General features: G+C 35.4%; 1 protein-coding gene across 4 annotated transcripts in view; it reads left to right on the top strand.

Annotated features, from left to right (window-relative positions):
* Nucleotides 1–22,285, top strand: part of ERC1 (ELKS/RAB6-interacting/CAST family member 1) — a 425,945-nt gene that overhangs the window by 119,658 nt on the left and 284,002 nt on the right. For all 4 annotated transcript variants that reach the window (XM_087814458.1, XM_016224828.2, XM_016224830.2 and 1 more), the window contains one exon: nt 16,813–16,980. In XM_087814458.1, coding sequence (XP_087670584.1) covers nt 16,813–16,980 — 168 coding nt within the window. The remainder of the gene's footprint in view (nt 1–16,812; nt 16,981–22,285) is intronic.

The following is a 22,285-nucleotide window of genomic DNA, read 5'->3' as shown; positions in this document are numbered from 1 at the left end:
TTCTTCTATGTATTGTATTGTTTCAGGTTTTATATTCAAGTCCTTAACTCATTTTGAGCAGTGTAGTTAGCAGTCTAGGTTCATTCTTTTCCATGTAGCTTTCCAGTTTTCCCAGCACTATTTATTGAAGAAACTTTCTTTTCTGCATTGTATGTTCTTGGTTCCTTTGTTGAAAAGTAGTTGCTCATATATGTATGGGTTTATTTTGGGGCTCTCAGTTCTGTTCCATTGGCCAGTGTGTCTATTTTTCTGCCAATACCATACAGTTTTGATCATTGTAGCTTTGTAGTATAGTTGGAAGTCAAGGAATGTGATACCTCCAGCTTTCGTCTCCCCTCCCCCTTTCAAAATTGCTGCTTCGGCTATTCAGGGTCTTTTGTGGTTCCACATAAATTCGAGGGGTTTTGTTCTTTCTCCGTGAAAAATCACACTGGGATTTTGATGGGCATTGGATTAAATCTGTATATTGCTTTAGGTAATATGGCTTTTTTAACAATGTTAATTCTTCCAGCCCATGAGATGGAATATCTTTCCATTTTTTTTGTTTCTTCATTTTGTTTCAACAGTGCCTTGTAGTTTCCAGTGTATAGGTCCTTCACCTCTTGTTAAGTTTATTTCTAGGTATTTTACCCTTTTGGGCTTGTTTTCTTTATTTCTCTTTCTAATATTTCTGTTATAGTATATAAGAATGCAACAGATTTTTATGTATTGATTTTTTATTCTGCAACTTGACTATTTGTTTATTGTTTCTATAGTCTTGGTGTGGAATCTTTAGGGTTTTCTTTATATAGAGTCATGTCATCTGCAAATAACAGTTTTACTCCTTCATTCCTTTTGGATGCATTTTATTTCTTTTTTGTGCCTAATTTCTCTGGCTAGAACTTACAGTACTATGTTGAATAACAGTGGTGAGAGTGTGTATCTTTGTCTTGTTCCTAATTTTAGAAGAAAAGCTTTCAGTTTTTCACCACTGAGTATGATATTAACTGAAGATTAAGCATATGTGGACTTATTAACTTGAGGTACTTTTTTCTATACCCATTTTATTGAGTGTTTTTAAAAAAATCACATCACAAATGGATGTTGTAACTTGTGATGCTTTTTCTGCATATATTGATATGATGATATGATTTTTTATCTTTTATATTGTTAATGTGGTGTATCACATTGATTGATTTGTGAATGTTAAATCATTCTTGCATCCCTGGAATAGACCCCACTTGATGGTGATGTATTATCTTTCTGATGTATTGTTATATTCTGTTTGCTAGTATTTTGTTTAGGATTTTTGCATCTGTGTTCATCAGAGATATTCACCTGTAGCATGGAAGAGTTTGAACATTTAGTGGAATTCATCATGAAGCCATCTTGTCATGGGCTTTTTTTGGGGGGAAGTTTTTGATTAATGTTTCAGTTTCCTTATTATTTATTAGTCTATTTAGGTATTCCAATTATTCATGGTTCAGTCTAGGGCAGATTAAGTGGAGGCTATACTGACACTCTCCCAGGACCAAACTGGAATTACAACTAAAATATAGGAAAACCATCCTAAATAATCAACTGAAGACTAGTTGGAGAAAACCCTTATAACCAAGGACCTAAAGTGGAGGATGAATAGAGACTAGAGGAAATGTAGAAGTGTGAGAGGGTTGGCCTACCTCCCACAGACAGCAGCTAGAGTTCCGGAGGGGCATCTCAGCTGTGGGGGGTTCTCACTGAGAACTCTGGGGTCTAAACCCCAAGCTGGGCTCAGAGCACCAGAACTGAGAAAGCTACCCACATGACAGCTGGCTACGAAAAGCAGCAGGATTTCTGTCTGCCAGGGACGCCTAGTAATGCAGGAGCCCTCTTAAAGGGCTGACACACAAAATTTTGTGTGCAAACACTCACCTTGAGTTCCAGCAGAGGGAGGGCAGAATGGGCTATACCTGTGTGAGGAAAATCTAGGGGTGCTGGCTCTGAGGATAGAGCTTAGAGGGCAACCATCTGGATTCCTGTGCTGAGTCATTCCTCCATATTGCAAAGGACATCTTTTTCAGGTAGACCTTTACCAGGCAGCTTTTGCCTGGGGGGGGGGGGGGAGCAATTGCCCCACCCTGTTGGAAAACCTTTTGCCCCACCTTGTGGAGTTTACACCTTGCTGAGGTTTACAGCCTGAGCCACATTAAGAGACTTAAGAACAGTCAGCCTGCAGCCAGAGGTGGACCTCTGGGTGCTATGAGTCTTTGCCTGATCTGTTTCTGGACTTGGAAAGCAAATTTTGGTAAGGATCTTGGTCCTTTCCAAACAAACTCAGCCTCCAGAGGGAGCCACAAGCTGTGGCGTGCTGATAGCTCCAAAAAGAGTATCCAAAGCCAGTCACAAACTGTCTGACATTGGACTGCACCAGAGACCCTCCAAAAAGACTGGGAGTCCCAGCAGATCTACCTAATACATAGAAACAAACCCAAACAGGCAGCCAGAATGGGGAGACAAAAAAACAAGCACCAAATTAAAGAACAAGGAATTCTCCAGAAGAGCTAAATGGAAATAAGCAATCTATTAGATATAGAGTTCAGAATAATGATTGTAAAGATGCTCAACAGCATGTAAAAAGATACAGAAACTATAGGAAATGAAGTATGACAAAGCAGAAATAAAGAATACATTGGAAGGGATAAACAGCAGATTAGAGGCAGCTGAGGATCAGATCAGTGAATTAGATGACAGGGTAGAAAAAAATCAATCAGATCCAAAAAGAAAAAACAATTAAAAAACAGGAGGACAGTTTAAGGGAGCTGTGGGACAACATGAAATGTAACAGTATTTGCATCATAGGAGTACCAGAAGGTGAAGAAAGTGAGCAAGGGATACAGACCCTGTTTGAAGAAATAATGGCAGAAAACTTCCCTAACCTGTTAACGGGAAAAACCACACATGTTCAGGAGGCACAGAGAGTCCCAAGCAAGAAGAACCCAAAGAGGCCCATGCCAGACACATCATAATTAAAATGCCAAAAATTCAAGACAAAGAGAGAATCTTAAAGAGAGCAAGAGAAAAGCAATTTGTTACCTACAAAGAAGCTCCCATAAGATTGTCAGCTGACTTCTCATCAGAAACTCTACAGGCCAGAAGAGAATGGCATGAAGTCTTCAGGGAAATGAAAAGCAAGGATCTGAAATCAAGACTACTCTATCCAGCAAGGCTATCATTCCAAATAGATGGTGAAATAAAGAGCTTCCCAGACAAAAAAGGCTAAAGGAGTTTATCACCACCATGCCAGCATTGCAAGAAATCAAGAAATATTAAAGGGACTGTTCTAATAAGAAGTAGAATGCTTGATGGACTCTCCTGTGAGGCCATCCAGACCAGGACTTTTGTTTGCTGGGAGGTTTTTGATTTTTTTCTTTGATTTCATCAATTGTTGTTAGCTTATTCAGGTTTTCTGATTCTTCCCGATTCAGTTGTACATGATCTCACTCATATGGAATCTAATGAACCAAAGAAATTCACGAACAAAATAGATCCAGAGGCAAAGAAGCATGGAATAGAGTGATGAATCTCAGAGGGAAGGCAGGAGTGGGTGAGTGGGTAGGGAGAGATCAAAGAACTTATATGCATATATGCATAACCCATGGACACAGACAACAGTGTGGTGAAGGCCTGGGGGTAGGGTGGATGTGGGGTGGAGGAGATCATTGGGGAAAAATAAGGGGACATCTTTAATACTTTTAACAATAAAGATAAATTAAAAAGAAGAAGAACTGAGCAAATGTTAGAAAACAGATATACTATACAGATAATAAAGTTGACCACCCATCTTATGAAAGAAAACAATGAACTCCAGACTGATTAAATACCTCATTGTAAAGGAAAATCTCTAATCAGTGAAAGTATTACATCTTAAGTAGAATATCTTCAGTGACTCCATCAAATTTTTTAAAAATTTATTTTTAATTTTATTTTTTCCATCACCCTTTATCCCTTCTATGTCCTCTTCTACCTTCACACCCCACCCTTGCAAGCACTACAATGCTTACACTGTTGTCCATGAGTTCTCTCTTTTTTTGGTTTTTGATTCAGTCCTCCATCCCCTATCCCCAGTTTTCTGCTTGCTTTCTATGAGTCTGTCTCTATTTTGCTTGGTAGTTCAGTTCATTAAATTTCACATATGAATGAAATCATATGGTACTTGTTTTTCTCTGACTGGCATATTTCACTTAGTAAAATGTCCATCCATGCTGTTGCAGAGGGTAAAATTCCTATCAAGATACCACAGGTGTATTTCACGGAATTAAAACAAATATTCAGAAAGTTTATATGGAACCACAAAAGACCTTGAATAGCCACAGCAGTCTTGAGAAAGAAAAACAAAATTGCAGGAATCATGCTACCTGATACCTAACTATACTCCAAGTTCATAGCAGTCAAAAGAGCATGGTACTGGCATAAAAAAAGACATACAGACCAATGGAACAGAATCCAGAGTTCAGAAATAAATCCATGCCTATATGGTCAATTGATATTTGACAAAGGAGACAAGAACATACAATGGGGTAAAGACAGACTGTTCAACAAATGGTGTTGGGAAAATTGGACATATATATGAAGAAACTAGACCACCTTCTTACACCATAAACAAGAGTAAACTCAAAATGGATTAGAGACTTAAATGTAAGAATCAATACCCTAAAAATCCTAGAAGAAAACAGGCAGTTCAATGTTAGATATTTCTTTTAGCAACATTTTTTCTGATATATTTGCTCTGACAAGGGAAGCAAAAGAAAAAATAAACAAATGGGACTACATTAAACTAAAAAGTTTCTGCACAGCTAAGGAAACCAACAAAATGAAAAGATCTCAGTGAATGGGAGAACATATTTGCCAATGGTATATCTGATAAGGGTTAATATCCAAATTTATGAGGAACTCAAACAACTCAATACCCAACAAACAATCCAATGAAAAAATGGACAAAGTACCTAAATAGACACTTCTCCATAGAGGACATAGAAATGCCAATAGTCACATGAAAAGATCCTCAACCTCACTAATCATCAGAGAGATGCAAATTAAAAGCACAATGAGATATCATCCCACAATTGTCAGAATGGCTATCATGAATAAACCAACAAATAACAAGTGATGGTGAGGATGTAGAGAAAGGGAATCCTTGTTCTCTGTTGGTGGAATACAGATTGGTGCAGCCACTGTGGAAAACACTATGGAGTTACCTCCAAAAATTAAAAATGGAACTGCCTTATGACCTAGCGATTCCACTTCCGGGAATACACCCAAAGAAATGTGAAACACTAGTTTGAAAGAATATATGCACCCCTATGTTCATTGCAGCATTATTTACCATAGCCAAAATTTGGAAGCAGCCCAGGTATCCAGTAGATGAGTGGATAAAAAAGCTGTGGTACATCTACACAATAGTGTACTACTTGGCCACGAAAAAGGAAATCTTACCTTTTCGGGACAGCATGCATAGACCTGGAGATTATGCTAAGTTAAATAAGCCAGTCAGAAAGACAGTTACCATATGATTTCACTTATATGTGGAATCTAATGAACAAAATAAACAGAAACAGACTCATAGATACACAGAACAGATTGACAGCTGTCAGGGGAAGTGGATGGTGGGCTGTGTGAAAAAGGTAAAGGGATTAAGCAAAACAAAACTCATAGACAAAGACAATAGTAAGTTGATTACCAGTGAGAAAAAGCTCAGGGGGTTGGGAAAGTTGGAAGAGAGTAAAGGGAGAGTAAATGGTGAAGGTAGGTGACTTGACTTTGGGTGGTGAACACGCAATACAACATGCAAATGATGTCTTACAGAATTGTACACCTGAAACCTATAAAATTTTATTAACCAATGTCACCCTAATAAATTCAATAAAATTTTTAAAGGAAGTAAGAACAAATAGAGTGATTAGATCCTTAGGAACATTGGATAATGAATGAAACTGTAAATTAAATGACTAAATTTAACGGATGGACAAATAAGCATGGGAGCACTCTCCAGAGTCGGTGAACAGATGTAACTTATTGGGATGTTGTTTCAGGACTGTTGAGAGTAAAAGCTGATGCAGTGTAGTGAAGTTTGCACTAACTGTTTAGTGTAGTGTGTTTTTTAATCTTGGCTTTGCCACTTGTTATATTAAGCTTGTACTTTTTTTTTCATTAATCCTCACCTGAGGATAATTTTTCCGTTGCTTTTTTCAGAGAGAGTGAAAGGGGGTGGGGAGAGGGAAAGAAGAAAAGAGGGGGCAGGGTGAGGGGGAGAGAGAGAAACATCCATGTGAGAGAGACACATTGACTGGTTGCCTCTGGCACTCACCGTGATTGGGAGCCAGAAGCGAACCCGAAACCCAGGTTCATGCCCTTGACTGAGAATCAAACCCACAACCCTTTGGTGTGTGGGCAGACTCTCTAACCACTGAGCCACACCGGCCAGGGCATGCTTATACTTTTTATGTTTCAATTTTCTCATCTGTGAGAAGAATAACACTACTTCATAGAATGTTATAAGGATTAAATGACTTAATACATGTACATAGTAGCACTCAGTAAATATTTTTTATTAAATACATGAAGGAATGGTTTAAAACACAAAACACTATAAGTAATACTAGGCAGGCTGTAAAAGAGCACAACAGGATTTTAGACATGAAATATGTAGCTGAAATGAAAACTCAGTATATTAATTAAACTATAAATTACAGATAGCTTAAGGTACAGTTAGTGAATTGGAAGATAGATCTAATGAGATACTATCCAGAGAGCAATAGGACAGATAAAAAGATAGAAATTACTGAAGAGAAGCCTATGGAAAATAGAAATCTAACTTAATGTATGGGAGTTTCAAAAAGAGAGGGGATGGAAGGCAATTTTAAAACAGATACTTGCTGAGAATATTTCTGACTTGATGATAGGAAGGGACCTTCAGTTCAGGAGCAGATTATTCTTGAGCAGGAAAATATGCACATCTGTGTGCATCCTAATGAAACCATAGATAAACCGATCTTAAAACCTGCCAGAGAAAAAAGTTTAATAACAAAGGATTAACAATTAGGCCAACAGCATGCTTTTCAATAGCAACAGGAGCAAGAATATGGTAGAGTAAAATCTTCAAAGTTTAGTGAAAAACATTGGTAACTCATAATTCTCTACCCAGCGAAACTCATTCTTCAGTGGAGGTAAAATAAAGACATTTTTTTTCAGACTAACAAAAACTGAGAGTTCTCCAACCATGAGTCTACTTATAAAGAACTGCTAAAAAGAGAGAAACTGTATCAGAAGGATTGAGATGCAGGAAAGTATATTGAAAGAGGATATTAATGTGACATGTAGGAAAAAAATCAAAAAACAATAGGACCATGAAACCCAGACTCTAAAATCAGTGGAAATTTAGCCAATAAAGGTAAAGACTTTTGGAGAAAGATCATGAAAGGAAGACCTTATCATTTGCTTCTACTTGTTGGTATAATGTTGCTAGATGATAGAGCATGTGAAATTCCACATCTAGATTGTTTTTGTCTTTCCCATCAAGAGGAACATCATAGGACTGAATAGGGTAGGATGTATAATTTCAGCAGTGGAAAAATGAAAATGAAGTCCGAGATGTGTGAAAATAGATATAAGACAGCATCCAAGAGATCTACAACCTTGCTGCTCAAAGTATGATTGAAAGACAAGCACTATTGGCTCATCTAAGAGCTTATTAGAAACACAAAATCTTGAGCTACTTTAGATCTTATGAATCAGACTTTGCATTTTTGGGGTGATTAATTTTATTTTCTGTTACAGCATTAGTACTTACTGCCTATGGTATTGTGTATCCAGAATTTGCATTTTAACAACAATCTCCTCAGTTTAAGAAGTGCTGTGAAATTTTTTGTCTTTTGGCTAGGACAGTTTAATTCCCAGCTGCAAATAAAATCACTTATCTGTTGTTGAGAAATCATGAAGATAAGAGCGGTTTTTGAGGCTGTCTTTGAGTAAATGCTATTTTGATTTTCAAAAAAAGGGAAGAAAGGGGATTGCCACATCTATGCACAACCTAATTTTTTTCTAAGTACATTTTTAGAATGGAATATTGGAGAACCTTGAAGAAGAAGCAGTGATTACTAAAAGTTACCACTCCAACTAGGTTATCTCAGACTCATTTTAAATTCTTCTTTCAAAGGATTTGTAGTGTGGAAGATCAGGAACATGTGGCAGATATGGTAGATCTATACCTCTTTAAGGCATTGGCAAACAGTGCAAATAAGATGAAGAAATGTAAGCTAGATAAGATGATAATTTGGTTTCTTCTTAACTATAAAATGACTTTTCCCAAAAGATGTGTTTAATGATGTATGTTAACCTACATATAAGTTTCTGGTTGTATCTCCTATTTCTCTAACCTTGATTCTTTCTTGTTAAACATTTTTATTAATGATTTGGGTGGGGGGAAAAATGTGGGCAAGGTGTATGTAACATGAATGTTAATAAGAAATTAAGCAATCTGGAAGATCTTTAAAGAACAAAATAATGGACTAAGTCAAGCAGGGTAAAATTTAAAAGATTGACTGTAAAAATCTTTAGTTTTCTATCCCTCCCTTTCTAACAAGAGCTAGGAAAAAAACAAAATGAAACAAAACAAAAATCTATGTAAGTAATCCTTCAATATCTCTATAGTGGCTACCACCTACCCTCCCCCCCCAAAAGCCCTTAAAACTTTATGCAATCTTAAGTTGTTTTAGAAGTGTCTAGAAATAAGGATGAGGTGATTTGACCACACCTAAAATATTGAGTTCTGGGTACAGTGATTTAAGAGACATTGGCACATTTAAGTATGTTCAGACTCAAAGCATCTAACACCATGGCATGTAAGGAACACACTCGAAGGTTAGCTTGGGAAAGAAATGCCTTTTGGAGTTCATGATAGCCTGCATGTATCTAGTTGGCTGTTAAGTGGAAGGGAATGTGGCCTAAGGGGTCATACTTGGGCCAATGGATAAAACTGCAGAAAAACTTTTAAAAAATGTATTTCAAGATAAGAGTTAGCCTTTTTACTCTAGCCATTAAAAGCAGAGTGTGGACATTCTTTAGAGAGGAACCGTGTACCTGGTTTTCACTGGAAGTGAAATACTAGAGAAGCCTGCTTAAAAGGGATATTGTATGAAGAGAGTCAAGTTTTAAGTGAGAGATTTAATCAGGTAACCTTAAGGGTCCTTCCGATGTGGAAATTCTCTGTGATTCTAAGGGTTTTCACATAGAGAAGGCTTTAAGGCTTAGTTGATCTGTTCTGATACCAGAATGAGGAAGTATTACTGATATGTTGGCTTAGAGGGGTCGTGATAGAACTAGGTTGGCAGACTGCTTTCTTGGATTGGCAGAGACAAGAGTATTAACATTTCCACTGGGGATATGTAGCTTATTACAGTATATACTCTGTATAGCCAATTTGTGTCTTCTTTGTCTGTTATAAATTTTCAGGGGAAAGTGGGTGGAGATGATGTTGACATTGGTTTTTTAGATTATAAATTTGCAGCTTTTCTTTTTTTTAATGTAAACAAAGTACAAATAAACTGTACTGTGGAATGGCCTTTTTGATATTTCTTTGAGCTCTTCAGCTTTTTGTCAGGTATGAGGCTTCAAACAGAGCTCTGTGTAGTCTATTGAAATAGCCTTTTTAAAAGGCTTACTTGTTTTCTTTGGATAAATACCCAGAAGAGGAATTTCTAGGTCATATGGTATATCTATTTTTAGTTTTTTGTGGAATCCCCATACTGTTTCCATAGGGGCCAAACCAGTTTCCTTTCCTACCAACAGTGCACAAAGGTTTGCTTTTCTCACATCCTCGCCAACACATGTTATTTGTTGACTTTTTGATAATGGCCATTCTGACTTGTGTGAGGTGGTACCCCATTGTGGTTTTGATTTACATTTCCCTGATTAGTGATGTTGAGCATCTTTTCGTATGTCTCTTGGTCATCTGTATGTCTTCTTTGGAGAAATGTTTCTCTATGTTTATTGCAGCATTATATACAATAGCCGAGATATGGAAGCAACCTAGGTGTCCATCGATAGATGAATGGATAAAGAAGATGTGAGATATAGATATATATCTGTACACACAATGAAACATTGCACAGCAATAAAAAGGAATGATATCTTGCTATTTGAGACATGGATGGATCTAGAGGGTATTATGCTAAGTGAAATAAGTCAGGAAGAGAAAGACAAATACCATATGGTTTCACTTATATGTGAATCAAAAACAAACAAAACAAAACAAAAATATACTCAGAAACAGAGACCAAAGGGTTAGTTACTTGAAGGTATGGGGGAATGGATGAAAAGGGGTAGGGGAATATAGTCAATAATATTGTGATAAGTTTACACAGTGAGAGATAATTACTAGAATTAGTGGAGTGATGACATTGTAAGGTATAAAAATGTTGAATCACTATATTGAACACCCGAAACTAATATACCAATGAAAGATTGTATACTAACTATACTTAAAAAAAAAAAAATTAAAAAAAAAAAGGTTTACTTGTATATGTTGTCAACACCATGGCCCAGCATCCTTCATTCAGCCTCCTTTCTAGATGGGAACAATGGGAAATGTGGCTGCAGGAATTATACTTAGTGATCTTGGGCAAGCCACTTTGTTTGGGCTTTGATTTCTTCAGCTTTATAATTTGGAGTTTAGATTATTAAAATTTTAAAAAATCCTCATCCAAGGATATGTTTATTGATTTTTAGAGAGAGAGAAAGGGGGTAGAGAGAAACATTGATGTGAGAGAGAAACATTGATCTGCTGCTTCTTGTATGCACCCTGACCAGGAATCAAATCCACAACCTAGGTATGTTCCTGCAACCTTTTTTGGTATGTGAGATGACATTCCAACCAGCTGAGCCACCACCTGACCAGGGATAGATTATTTAATTAAATTTTTTTATTATTAATTCGTTTAGAGAGAGAGGAAGGGAGAGGGAGAGAGAAAAGGAAACATTATGAGAGTAGAACATTGATCAGCTGCCTCCTGCATGCCCCCTACAGGGGATCGAGCCCTTAACTCGGGCATGTGTCCTGACTGGGAATTGAACCAGCAACCTTTTTGTTCACAGGACAATGCCCAACCAACTGAGCCATCCTGGCTAGGGCAGATTATTTAATTTTTAAAATTTTATGAAATATTGACAAATACAGGAAAAGTTCAGAAAATAATATAGTAGATTCTACTCAGATTTAACTTATCTTAATGTTTGACTGCATTTGTTGATCTTGCAAAGGTCCTTTAAAAGGAAAGTTTCTAAAAACTTACTCTAAACTAAATATTCAATAAAAGATTTGGTTTAAGTCGAAAATTTTGTTAGAATCTCTGGTTTTTAGAACTGGTTGAGCCAGGAATAAAGACTTGAAAGCTGTCATGGAGTTGGTGGTGAAAGCTTTAGGATTTAATTGGTTTCTCCAGAGGATGTTGTATAAAGTGAGATGTGAAGAGGGGGAAACAACAGAGGATCCAGTAAAGAAAACTGAAAAGATGTGGTCAGTGAATTAGAAAGGTAGTGAATCGTATTGGTAAAGTCATAAAGTCATGAGAGGAATTACAGGAAACAAGCCATTGTTTCCATGCAGTAATTACTACATTTAGATCTATTTATTGATGTAAAGAAAAATAAAGTTAAGATAGCTTGAGATAATTAATAGTTTTATGATCAGAAGTGAGAGGTCAGCATAGCAAGGTAGCCAGTTTTCTGTTTATGTCTATTGAAAATCTTGTAGAGAAAAACCTTCTGTTTTTGTTGAATTTGGCATAACCTGTTTGCCACAGAACTTGATGTTTGGCAAGCTGGGTGGACACTGTTCCTGTAGCTCAGTTGATGTGAATAAACAAGGCCTTCTTTCTCCTGCCAGGAATGGTGTTAGGGTGATGACTGTGTGTCCTGCTAGTCTCTGATGTGCTTTCCTGAGTATGTTTTTTGTGGTTTGCAAAATATGGACCTCACACAAAATTATACTATGAATTTTAGTTCCCTCCAAACCAAAAGATCAGTTTAGAATTCAGAGCAATTAATCTAGCAGTAGCAAAGTGTTTTTTGTGGTTGTTTTATCTCAGATCTCTGGACTAGCACATTTAAATTCTGCATTGCATGAAAAGCAACCAAGGGAAACTTAAAGACTTGTTATCTTGGACTTTAGAAAGACCATTGGAAAACTTAGTGGTAATCATGCAATTCATCTTTGCTTTGCATTGGAGTTTAATTCTTGCTGTGAGGTTTTTAGTGCTGAATTCAGGTACCCAAACTGGAAATTTTTAGTATAACATTTCTTGGATTCACTGAGCTTGACTTACTGTATTTCTGCTATTTGTCAGTAAAACACATTATTTTATCACTGATAAAAATTCTTTTCCGTTTCCTTGTCCCCAAGGAAAAGTTTAAATAGACTGCTATCTTGACACATGTCATGTTTATATTTCACATAGTATTCAAGGGAAGAACTCATTTAGATTTTCTTGGATGTCTTTCATTAGCAGTTTGTAATTTTCAACAGATTGATCTTATACATTTATACCTAAGTGCTTAATGTTTTTGGAACAATTGTAAATGGTCGTAGATTTTGAAAATTTAAGTTTAATATTGGGTCATATTTAATTTTGGCCAGTTCACAAAATGTCCACATTTTACTTATTTTATTTTTTCCAGTTACAGTTTGCATTCAATATTAGTTTCAGGGGTACAGCATAGTGGTTAGACAGTCATATGCTTTACAGAGTGTTCCCTCTGATATTTCAAGTATCCACCTGGCACTACATAGTTATTAAAATATTATTGACTATGTTCCCTATGCTATAGTTTACATCCCTGTGAGTATTTTGTGACTATCAATTTGCACTTCTTTATCCTTTCACCTTTTTGGCCTAGTTCTCCAAACTCCCTCCCCTCTGGCAACCATCAGTCTGATTTCTGTTAGATAAAATAATAAAACAAACACTAAAACTACAGTATCATGATGTGCAGAAGTTTTAAATTTTAACATAGTTGGGTTTTCCAGTAGTTTTTCTTTAAGATGTATCTCTTTTGTGTCTTTTTAAAAAATCAATTCATGCCTCAATGTCCTAAAAGTATTCTCTTTCTTTTATTTTTCCCCCATCACCATTTATTTCCCATATACCCTTTTCCTCCCCCTTCCCCCCTGCAATCACCACACTGTTGTCCGTGTCCATGAGCTCTTTCTCTTTTTCTTTTTGCTTAATCCCTCCACTCCCCACACCCCCAACCAGAGCTGTCTGCCTGCTTTCTATCTGTGAGTCTGTCTCTGTTTTGCTTGTTTTAGTTTGGTTTGTTCATTAAATTCCACGTATGAATGAAATCCTATGGTATTTGTCTTTCTTTGACTGGCTTAGTTCACCCCTATGTTCGCTGCAGTATTTACAATAGTTAAGATTTGGAAGCAGTCCAAGGGTCCATCAGTACATGAGTGGATAGAACAGCTATGGTATATTTATTTACACCATGGAATACTACTTGGCCATAAAAAGGACCTGTAGGATATTATGCTAACTAAAAGTACTTTCTTATATTTCCTTTTAGAAGTTCTAAAGATTTGATTCTCTTATATAGACCTTTAATTCACCCAGAATTCATTTCTGTGAATGATAGGAGTTAGGGATTTTCGCCCTGCTCTCAATATGGGTAGCCAGTGTTCTAAAAACAATTTATTGAATGTGCTATCCTTTTATTACTGATTACAGTGTCACCTCTGTTCTATATATGTGTGTAGGTCTGTAGCTGAGTTCTGTTGCAACGGTTTACTGGTTTATTCCTATACCAATACCAGGCTTTCTAATTTTGCTTTAAAAAAATTCACAAATGTATTGACATAAAATGTACTGCTTATATTTAAAATGTACCGTTTGGTAAGTTTTGACACATACATCTATAAAACCAGACACCACAATCAAGGTAATATTGTTCTAAAAGTTTCCTTGTACCTCTTTGCATTCCCTTTCTCCTGCCGCTCCCCGATACTCTTCACTCTCCCTTCTTCCTCCCTCATTCCTGTGCAACCCTTTATCTGCTTTCTATTTCTGTAATTAGTTTGCATTTTCTAGAATTTTACATATATGAAGTCATATAGTATATACTCTTTTTATCTAGCTCTGAGGGGAAGAGTGTATACAGACTTAGTGGTTAAAATGGTGGAATCTGGAGACAGACCATTTAATCTTAAATTCCTGCTCTCTGACTTATTTATAGCTTTGAGATCTTGGGCCTGCTGTCCCAAGTCCCAGTTTCCCAGGTTGCCATAGGAGAGTGAAATTTTTCTCAGGGAGAATTCGAGGGAAGAAAATACAATGCTTGAGGATAGAATTGTGGAGATTTTTAATATGCTGTATATATGGTTGGCAAGCCTGTGCCTGACCATATGCAGGAAGGTTCAGAAGTCAGAGGGTAGAATGAAGGAAATGGTTTAATACAGGAGTAAATATTTGTAAGATAAATATGACTAAAAAAAAAAAAAAAAAAAGAGGTGATGATGTGAGACTGCGTTGGAAAGGATTGCCCAGGCTGGGGGAAAAACAAGTGAAACCAGAATAGAGATGAAAAAAAATAGGTATGATAGATCAGAGGTTAACCTTGTGGACAAAGGGTAGATTCAGTAGGCATACAAGAAAGAAAAGAATTGTTTCAGAAATAGGATTTTTAGAGTATGAAAGTTCTTAGGTGGACCTTTCCAGAATATAATATGGTTAACCATGTAATATTTATAAAAGTAGAATAAAGGCAGATGGGAGGTAAAAGAGTGTTTATTGATAGAATTTGTGAAAAATTATAAATGAGACCTAAAATGATTGCTTCCCCAGTTTCTGACTTGGTGGCATTTAAGCGGTTGGGAGAATTATAGTTTAGCATCGTGAAAGCTAGTTATTTTACATATTTTCCTTTCCAGTATAGTTTGATGTAATTTGTAAGTACATAATGACTTAACTATAGCAAAGGAGACTAGTCACCTCGGAAATTTTCTGTAATACTTACTGAGCAGTCACTACCACTGTAAACACAGCATTGGTTCTAGATAACTTATAGTTTAGTTATAATACTAGATCTTTCCTGAGAGTTTTGCTGTACTGTAAATGTGAGTCATTACCCATATTATCTGTTTTTTTCTTTGTGGGTTAATCCATATTAGGGTACAAAAAATAATATAGGACAAGTTCAAGATTAAAGATGTTTTATAGAACATACTTGATATCTTAGATTTGCCACCAGCCAGCCACATGTGCTTATTGGTAACTTGAAATATGGCTAGTCCAAACTGAGATGTGATATAAATGTAAATTATAGTATGCATTGGACTTTGAAGATTTAGCATGAAACAAAGAATGTAAAGTAGCTCATTAATAGTTTTTTTATATGGATTACATGTTTGAAATAACATTGTAGATATATTAGATTAAATAAATTATATTATTAAAATTAATTTTGCCTGTTCCTTTTTTCCTTTTTAATGTAGCTATTAAAAAATATTGATTTCAGAGAGAGGAAGGGAGAGGGGGAGAGAGAGAGAGAAACATCAGTGATGAGAAAGTTGTCACTGATCAGCTGTCTCCTGCACTCCCCCGACTGGGCATGGAGCCTGCAACCCGGGCATGTGCCCTGACTGGGAATCGAACTGTGATCTCCTGGATCCTAGGTGGATGCTGAACTGCTAAGCCACGCCTGGCTGGGCGCTGTTAGAAAATTTAAAATTTCGTATGTGGCTTTCATATATGACTCATATTCCTGTTGAACAGCACTATCTTAATATGAAAGAAATCTACCTCTCTTTTTTTAGATATATTTTTGAAATATATCTTTATTGATTTCAGAGATAGGAAAGGAGAGGGAGAGAGAGAGAGAGATAGAAACATCAATGATGAGAGTCATTGATTGGCCGCCTCCTGCACGCCCCCCAGTGGGGATCGAGCCTGTAACCCAGGCATGCGCCCTGACCGGAATCGAACCCCAATTGCCTGGATCCTAGGTCGATGCTCAACCGCTGAGCCACGCCTGGCCAGGCTACCTGTCTTTTTTTTTACTATAACCAAATATGTAACTATTTGCTGAATTATAAATCTTTAATTTGGAAAAGCAAAAATAAAAAAAAATTTGGTCTATGAGTGTGCTTAATGAAATTTGCTGGGGATAGATTTAAAAATAATGCTATCATTAGATTTCAAGTAATTTTACAGTTATACCTAACAGTAGCTGTTCAGCTTCAGGGATAAAGGGAACTGGATACCACACTTCAGCAGACTAGTCTTGGGGTCTGAAAGTAGACCTTTGCTTTGTGTTATGCAGCTCTCTAAGCACATTATGGGCTTGTCCTAAAACTCATGTTTTATAGCTAGATTGTATTATCTGATACAGCAAGTGTCATGCTTGGTGATGCTTGTGGTGTGTTTCTAATATTAGGTTTTCTAAAGCAGTGTAGTGTCACTTGGGAACTTAGAAATACTAATTCTTGAGCCCCACCCCTGCTGAATCAGAATAATTCTGTTTAAACCCTCCAAGTGATTGTAATGCACATAGAGTTTGAGAAACATGGTTCTGGATTATGCTACTTATATTGAAGTAGCAAAACTCAACCTCTTTATAACAATTCTCCATTTTGTCCCCTTGATAGAAGGCTACTTATCATGCTGTCATCTGGAGGTAATTTAACTGATGTAAATTTTATTTTTCTTATAAAAGGGCTCACGGAATTTCAGGATTAATTTCTAAATAGCAATACTTATATTTAGAGTGGTATTTTTTTGATTCTAATGAAAAATCGTACATTCTTAGGTTGATGCTCTCCGATTGCGTTTGGAAGAGAAGGAAACTATGCTGAATAAGAAGACAAAACAAATTCAGGACATGGCCGAGGAGAAGGGAACACAGGCTGGGGAGATACACGACCTCAAGGACATGCTGGATGTGAAGGAGCGGAAGGTGAATGTTCTTCAGAAGAAGGTAAGCTGCAGGTGTTCCGAGCTCATCTGGCGGACGTCACGTATACATACCTCTGAGTTTACCTGATATTGGCAACATTTCTCATTTCTCTGTTTATGTATTTGTGGTTAGTAATTGAAACTGTTGTTGCAATAGGTAAGTTATTAGAACTGCTCTGCATATTCAGTTTTTAAGGTTTTTAGGTAAACACTATTAGTATCTTCAACAGTGTTTTGCATGCTGTTATTTCTGAAAAGTGCCTTGTAAATTGCCAGAGTGTTTACATAGACATCCTTCTACTTCTTCTGTATTGGAACTGTAATTCCAATTCATGTAATGACATGAATTAATATTATATATGGACTTGGGATGGTCGCAACTCCATCTATGCGATTAATATTATACTTTTGAATAGAAAACATGCTACTATAATTAACATATAGTGTACATGGGAGGTGGAACTGGGGTGCAGGGGGTCAGTGGGGGAAAAAAGAGGGACATCTGTAACACTTACAACAATAAACATAAATTAAAAAATATATAGAGTACATGTGTCAAGGAGAGAAAGAATTTCTTTCCTTTTTACCTTAATCACTATTAGAAAGAAGCTAACTCTGGAATAAAAGAAGTACTAATAATTTTTCTTTCTTTTTTTTTTTTTTATTAGCTTAATTATGGTAGCAGTTATATGGACTCTGGTAGATGTTGTTCATCTCCATGAGGTGATACATTAGAAATATTTGACATTTTCCTAGTTTATTTTTAACCTCTAACAATAGCCAAGGAATAAAATTCTTTACTAAACCTCAAGTTCAGCTTTTCTTTTATGTACAGAGGACCATGTCCTATATTTGTCCTATATTATATTCGTTTGGTTTCCATTTACTTTCTATAAGTAAACATGAACATTTGATCACTCTAAATATATTTTGTTAGTTGATGCTAATTTGTTTCAAATTTTTATGCATATCTATCTATCTATATATATATGTGTGTGTGTGTCTTCTTCTCACCCTTTCCCCCCAACTGCTTACTTCCTCTTACCTGTTTATTACACATTCTTCCAGAAACAGCCTATATATACATAGGCAAATATATATTCTCTCTTTTTATGTTCACCTGTTTTTGTATTCTTCCAGAAACATTTTATGCATAACCCATATAGAGCAAAAAGGTTTCTTTTAACACAGATGTTACCATTCCTTATTGCCTGTTCCTTTCCTTTTTTCCTCATTGTTACTGACTGACAACATTTTGTGTATGTACTAAAATGTACTTAACAAGGTTTCTACTGGTGGTAATTTAGTTTGTTTGAAATTTCTGCTTTTATCTAAAATGATGCTGCAGTTAAAAAGTATTGTACATGCTTAGTTTATACATATGTGGAGTATATTTCTAGGTAAATTCTTTGAAGTAGAATTGCTGGGTGAAAGGATATGCTTTGTAATGTTGGTGGATTTTGCCAAGTAACAGGTTTATAGGGTAGAACCCAAAAGTTGTTTGGAAGTAATGCATGTCTTATTTTTAACTAGGTAAACATTTTTAAAAAGTTTTTAACTGTGACTAGAGGTTAGAAGTTAGAATTAAAACTTATTATCCTGAAATAGTCATAGTTACTAAAAACAGAATGGCAATACTTACTCTAGACATTTTATATCTATAATCTTGTTTAATCCTTCCATTCATTTGGCAGTGGTTTTTAGATATTGATTGCTCTATCTCAAATGAGGGGCCAAATTTTTAAACCATGATACATAGTAAGAAATATATTTTACGTGCGACTTTGTATACACATTCATCTGTACCCATATGTAATATAGATGGTTAGAAGCTATAGCTAAAACTTTCACGAAATATATTTTACTTCATGAAAGTACTCTGAACTATCTTCTTCCATTTCTTAAAGGAATAAAAAAATGTTAGTCCTGACCCATTAGGTAATTTCAGTACTCACTAATGAAACACTTTTACACCTTGACATCCTCTCCCCCATGCTTCCCTATTCCTACCACCAAAACAGAAACTCAAAACAAATTTCAGACATAATTTGTGCAAATTTGTTTAGCTTTTTTTAAAGGGATAGCTTCAGATTTTGTTACAAGGTTAGTCTTACTCCAAAATGCAGCTTTTCCCATTACAACACTTCCTCATTGGGAGTATTAGATGGAAATAAGCATTAAAGCATTGTTTTTTAAGTTAACTTTTTAATGTACTTTTTATTGAGGTGAAATTTATATATAACAGAATAAATCATTATAAAGTATATAGTTCAGTAGCATTTAGTGTATTCACTATGTTGTGTAACTACCACTTCTGTTTAGTTTCAATACTTTTTATTTTTCTTTTTAAAATTAATTTTTTTCAATTACAATTGACGTTCAATATTATATTAGTTTCAGATAGTACAGCATAGTGGTTAGACATTTATATAACTGAAGAAGTGATTCTCCCAATAAGTCTAGTACCCACCTGGCACCATACATAGTTATAATATTATTGACTGTATTCGCTATGCTGTACTTTACATCCCCATGACAATTTTGTAACTCACTGAATTTGCTAGATAATTATCAGATTGTCACACCCATGTGGACAAAGCTCTGCATATTCTTTTGGCATTTTGGCTCTTTCCAAAGTTTGAGACTCTTCTTGTTTGACAATATATTCAGACTTGCACACATTCCATTCTGAGAAGATTCTGGATTTCAGGTTGCCCCCTGTGAATTTTTAAAACTAGAGTACCAGCTGATTCAGAGAAACAGTTCAGTCAACAGCTCACACAGTTTCCCAGGTTAATCTTGACATATAGTGAAGTATTTATTTTTGTTTCTTTCCACTGATCATTCTTGACCTTGTTTATCACTAGTCTTGTAGCATCACAGCTTAATTATTCCCAAGGTTTAAATTTTTATTCTTGGTTGCCCAAGAATTCCTTTGAATACTTTTTCAGGAAAGGTCATGTGTGCTATATTTCCCAAATTCTTGCTTGTTGACCATGTGTTTATACTATCTTTTTGTATTTTATAATTTAATTATTTTAGAGATACAAAAAGTATAAAGTAAAATATTAAGCAATTTTATTTTTTATTGAATTTATTGGGGTGACACTGGTTAACAAAATTATATAGGTTTCAGGTGCACAGTTCTACAACACATCACCTGTACACTATATTGTGTTCACTACCCCAAGTCAAGTCTCCGTTCATCACCATGTATCCCCTGTATCCCCTCCTCCACCTCACCCCACCCACCCTTTTTCCGGCAATTACCAAACTGTTGTCCCTGTCAATGAGTTCTTTTCCTTTCTCTTTCTTTTTTGCTCAATCCCTCCACCTTCCCAACAGCTGTCAGCCTGTCTATGAGTCTGTCTCTGTTTTGCTTGTTAGTTCATTTTGTTCATTAGATTCCACATCTGAGTGAAGTCATATGGTACTTGTCTTTCTCTGACTGGCTTATTTCACTTAGTGTAATGCTTTCCAGGTCCATCCATATTGTTGCAAAGGGTAAAATTTCTCTCCTTTTTAAGACTGAATAGTATTCCATTATGTAAACGTACCACAGCTTTTTTCCTCACTCGTTTTATTTTATCCACTCATTTAATTATTTCAGAGATATAAAAAAAGTATAAAGAATAATAAAACATGTAATTTTAATTACTCAATTTAGGAAGTAATATTTAATACACAGTTAAAGCTTCTTGGTATATCTTTTCTTGATAGTATTCCCCTCTATTCTCTTCTAGAGATAAACACTTGATTTTTCTTAGCTCAGGAAGATGTATATTTTTATACTTTTACAACTTATATATGTATTAATAAAATATAATAAGAGGGTATACACATGGTAAATAAATTTAAGAAGTAATTTACCCTCACTGTAATCAAGAGAATGTAAACTAAGACCAGATTAAGAAACCATTTTATACCTGTCATTTTATGCAATGTTGGCAAAAGTAAGAAATCTGACAATATTCAGTGCTGGTGAATATGGCAACTGGGTTGCTGCAGTGCTCTTGGGTTTTTAAATTGGTACAGCTACTTTGGAGAGTACTTATCTTATTAAATTAAAAATAAACATACCCAGAACCACATACCATAGACGAACTCCAGTACATGTATAAGAATGCTCATAGTAACTTTATTTAGATTCAAAACAAAACAAAAACTGAGGAAACACTGCAAATGTTCATTGTCTGAAGAGTGAGTTAAGTAAATTGTATAATCACACAATGGAACATAATATTTTTGTTTTAAGGCAAGGGAATATTTAGGATAAAAATTGAGCCATGTCATTTCTTCTAGAGGTAGGGAAGAAAGAAATGTGATGAGGAAGCATATATGTATAAATATTTAAAGTAGCTTAGGTAATGTTCTCATTCTTTAGATGAGCAATGGATTCACATACTTATTATTATACTTCATAACATTTATAGATGTTAAATATTTAATATATGTAATATATTAAATATATGTAATATATTAAATAATATTTAGATATAATTTAAAATAATGGGAGACAGGTTAATTTGTTAAACTTGCATCATTGGTACTTGGGTGTTTATTAACTTTATATATTTTTTTGTTTAAATAGTAATAATAAAAATTCTTAGAAAAAACTCTCTACATACACCTGCCTATCTTCTTTGAAAAAGAATTGTTCCTTTATTTGGTATTAAATGTATATCTAATTCTATAATCCTGAAATTAGAACCACCTTTCTTAGAAGTTCATTTAAATATTTTGAAACAGTGTCTGATACAGATGTTGAGTCTCATTTGATAAAGTCCAGCTGTCTGTTGAATTACTTTCATCCTATAAAGTCTCTGGCAATTGGATTTATTCAGCTTATGGTCAGATATGCCCAATTATGATGCATAAATGACTTGGACTGTTTTTATCCTCTTTTCTTGAACCAGAATTTGGCTGCTTATATAGTATTTGCCCACTGAGATTAACTTGGGAGCTTACTGAACAAGTGTAATCCTTCTGCGGGATGGCTTTTTAGATATTGGAAACTTGCTATTTGCCCTCAAAGCTTATTTTTCTAGGTAAAATATTTCTGTTTCTTCCATTGTTCCTATTGGTCTTGATTAAATTTTCTTGTCTAAACTAATTTTTCCTCCATACTTTAGTCCATTTGGAATTTTGGATCTAATTGCAAAAAAATGGTTAGGATGTTATTAATGTTCTGTTCTTGGCACTAGCTGAAATGTTATATTGGGCAACTCACTGAAACTCACTAACCTTCAGTTTCTTCATCTCTAGACAGGATATAATAGTTACCTCAGGGTGTTTTTAAAAAAAATGTATATGAAAAGCACATTGGA

The sequence above is a fragment of the Miniopterus natalensis genome, chromosome 2, assembly GCF_054644295.1.
Source record: "Miniopterus natalensis isolate mMinNat1 chromosome 2, mMinNat1.hap1, whole genome shotgun sequence".
NCBI lineage: Eukaryota > Metazoa > Chordata > Mammalia > Chiroptera > Miniopteridae > Miniopterus > Miniopterus natalensis.
The sequence above is the reverse complement of the archived record's forward strand: the minus strand, read 5'-3'. Positions and strand labels throughout refer to the sequence as shown.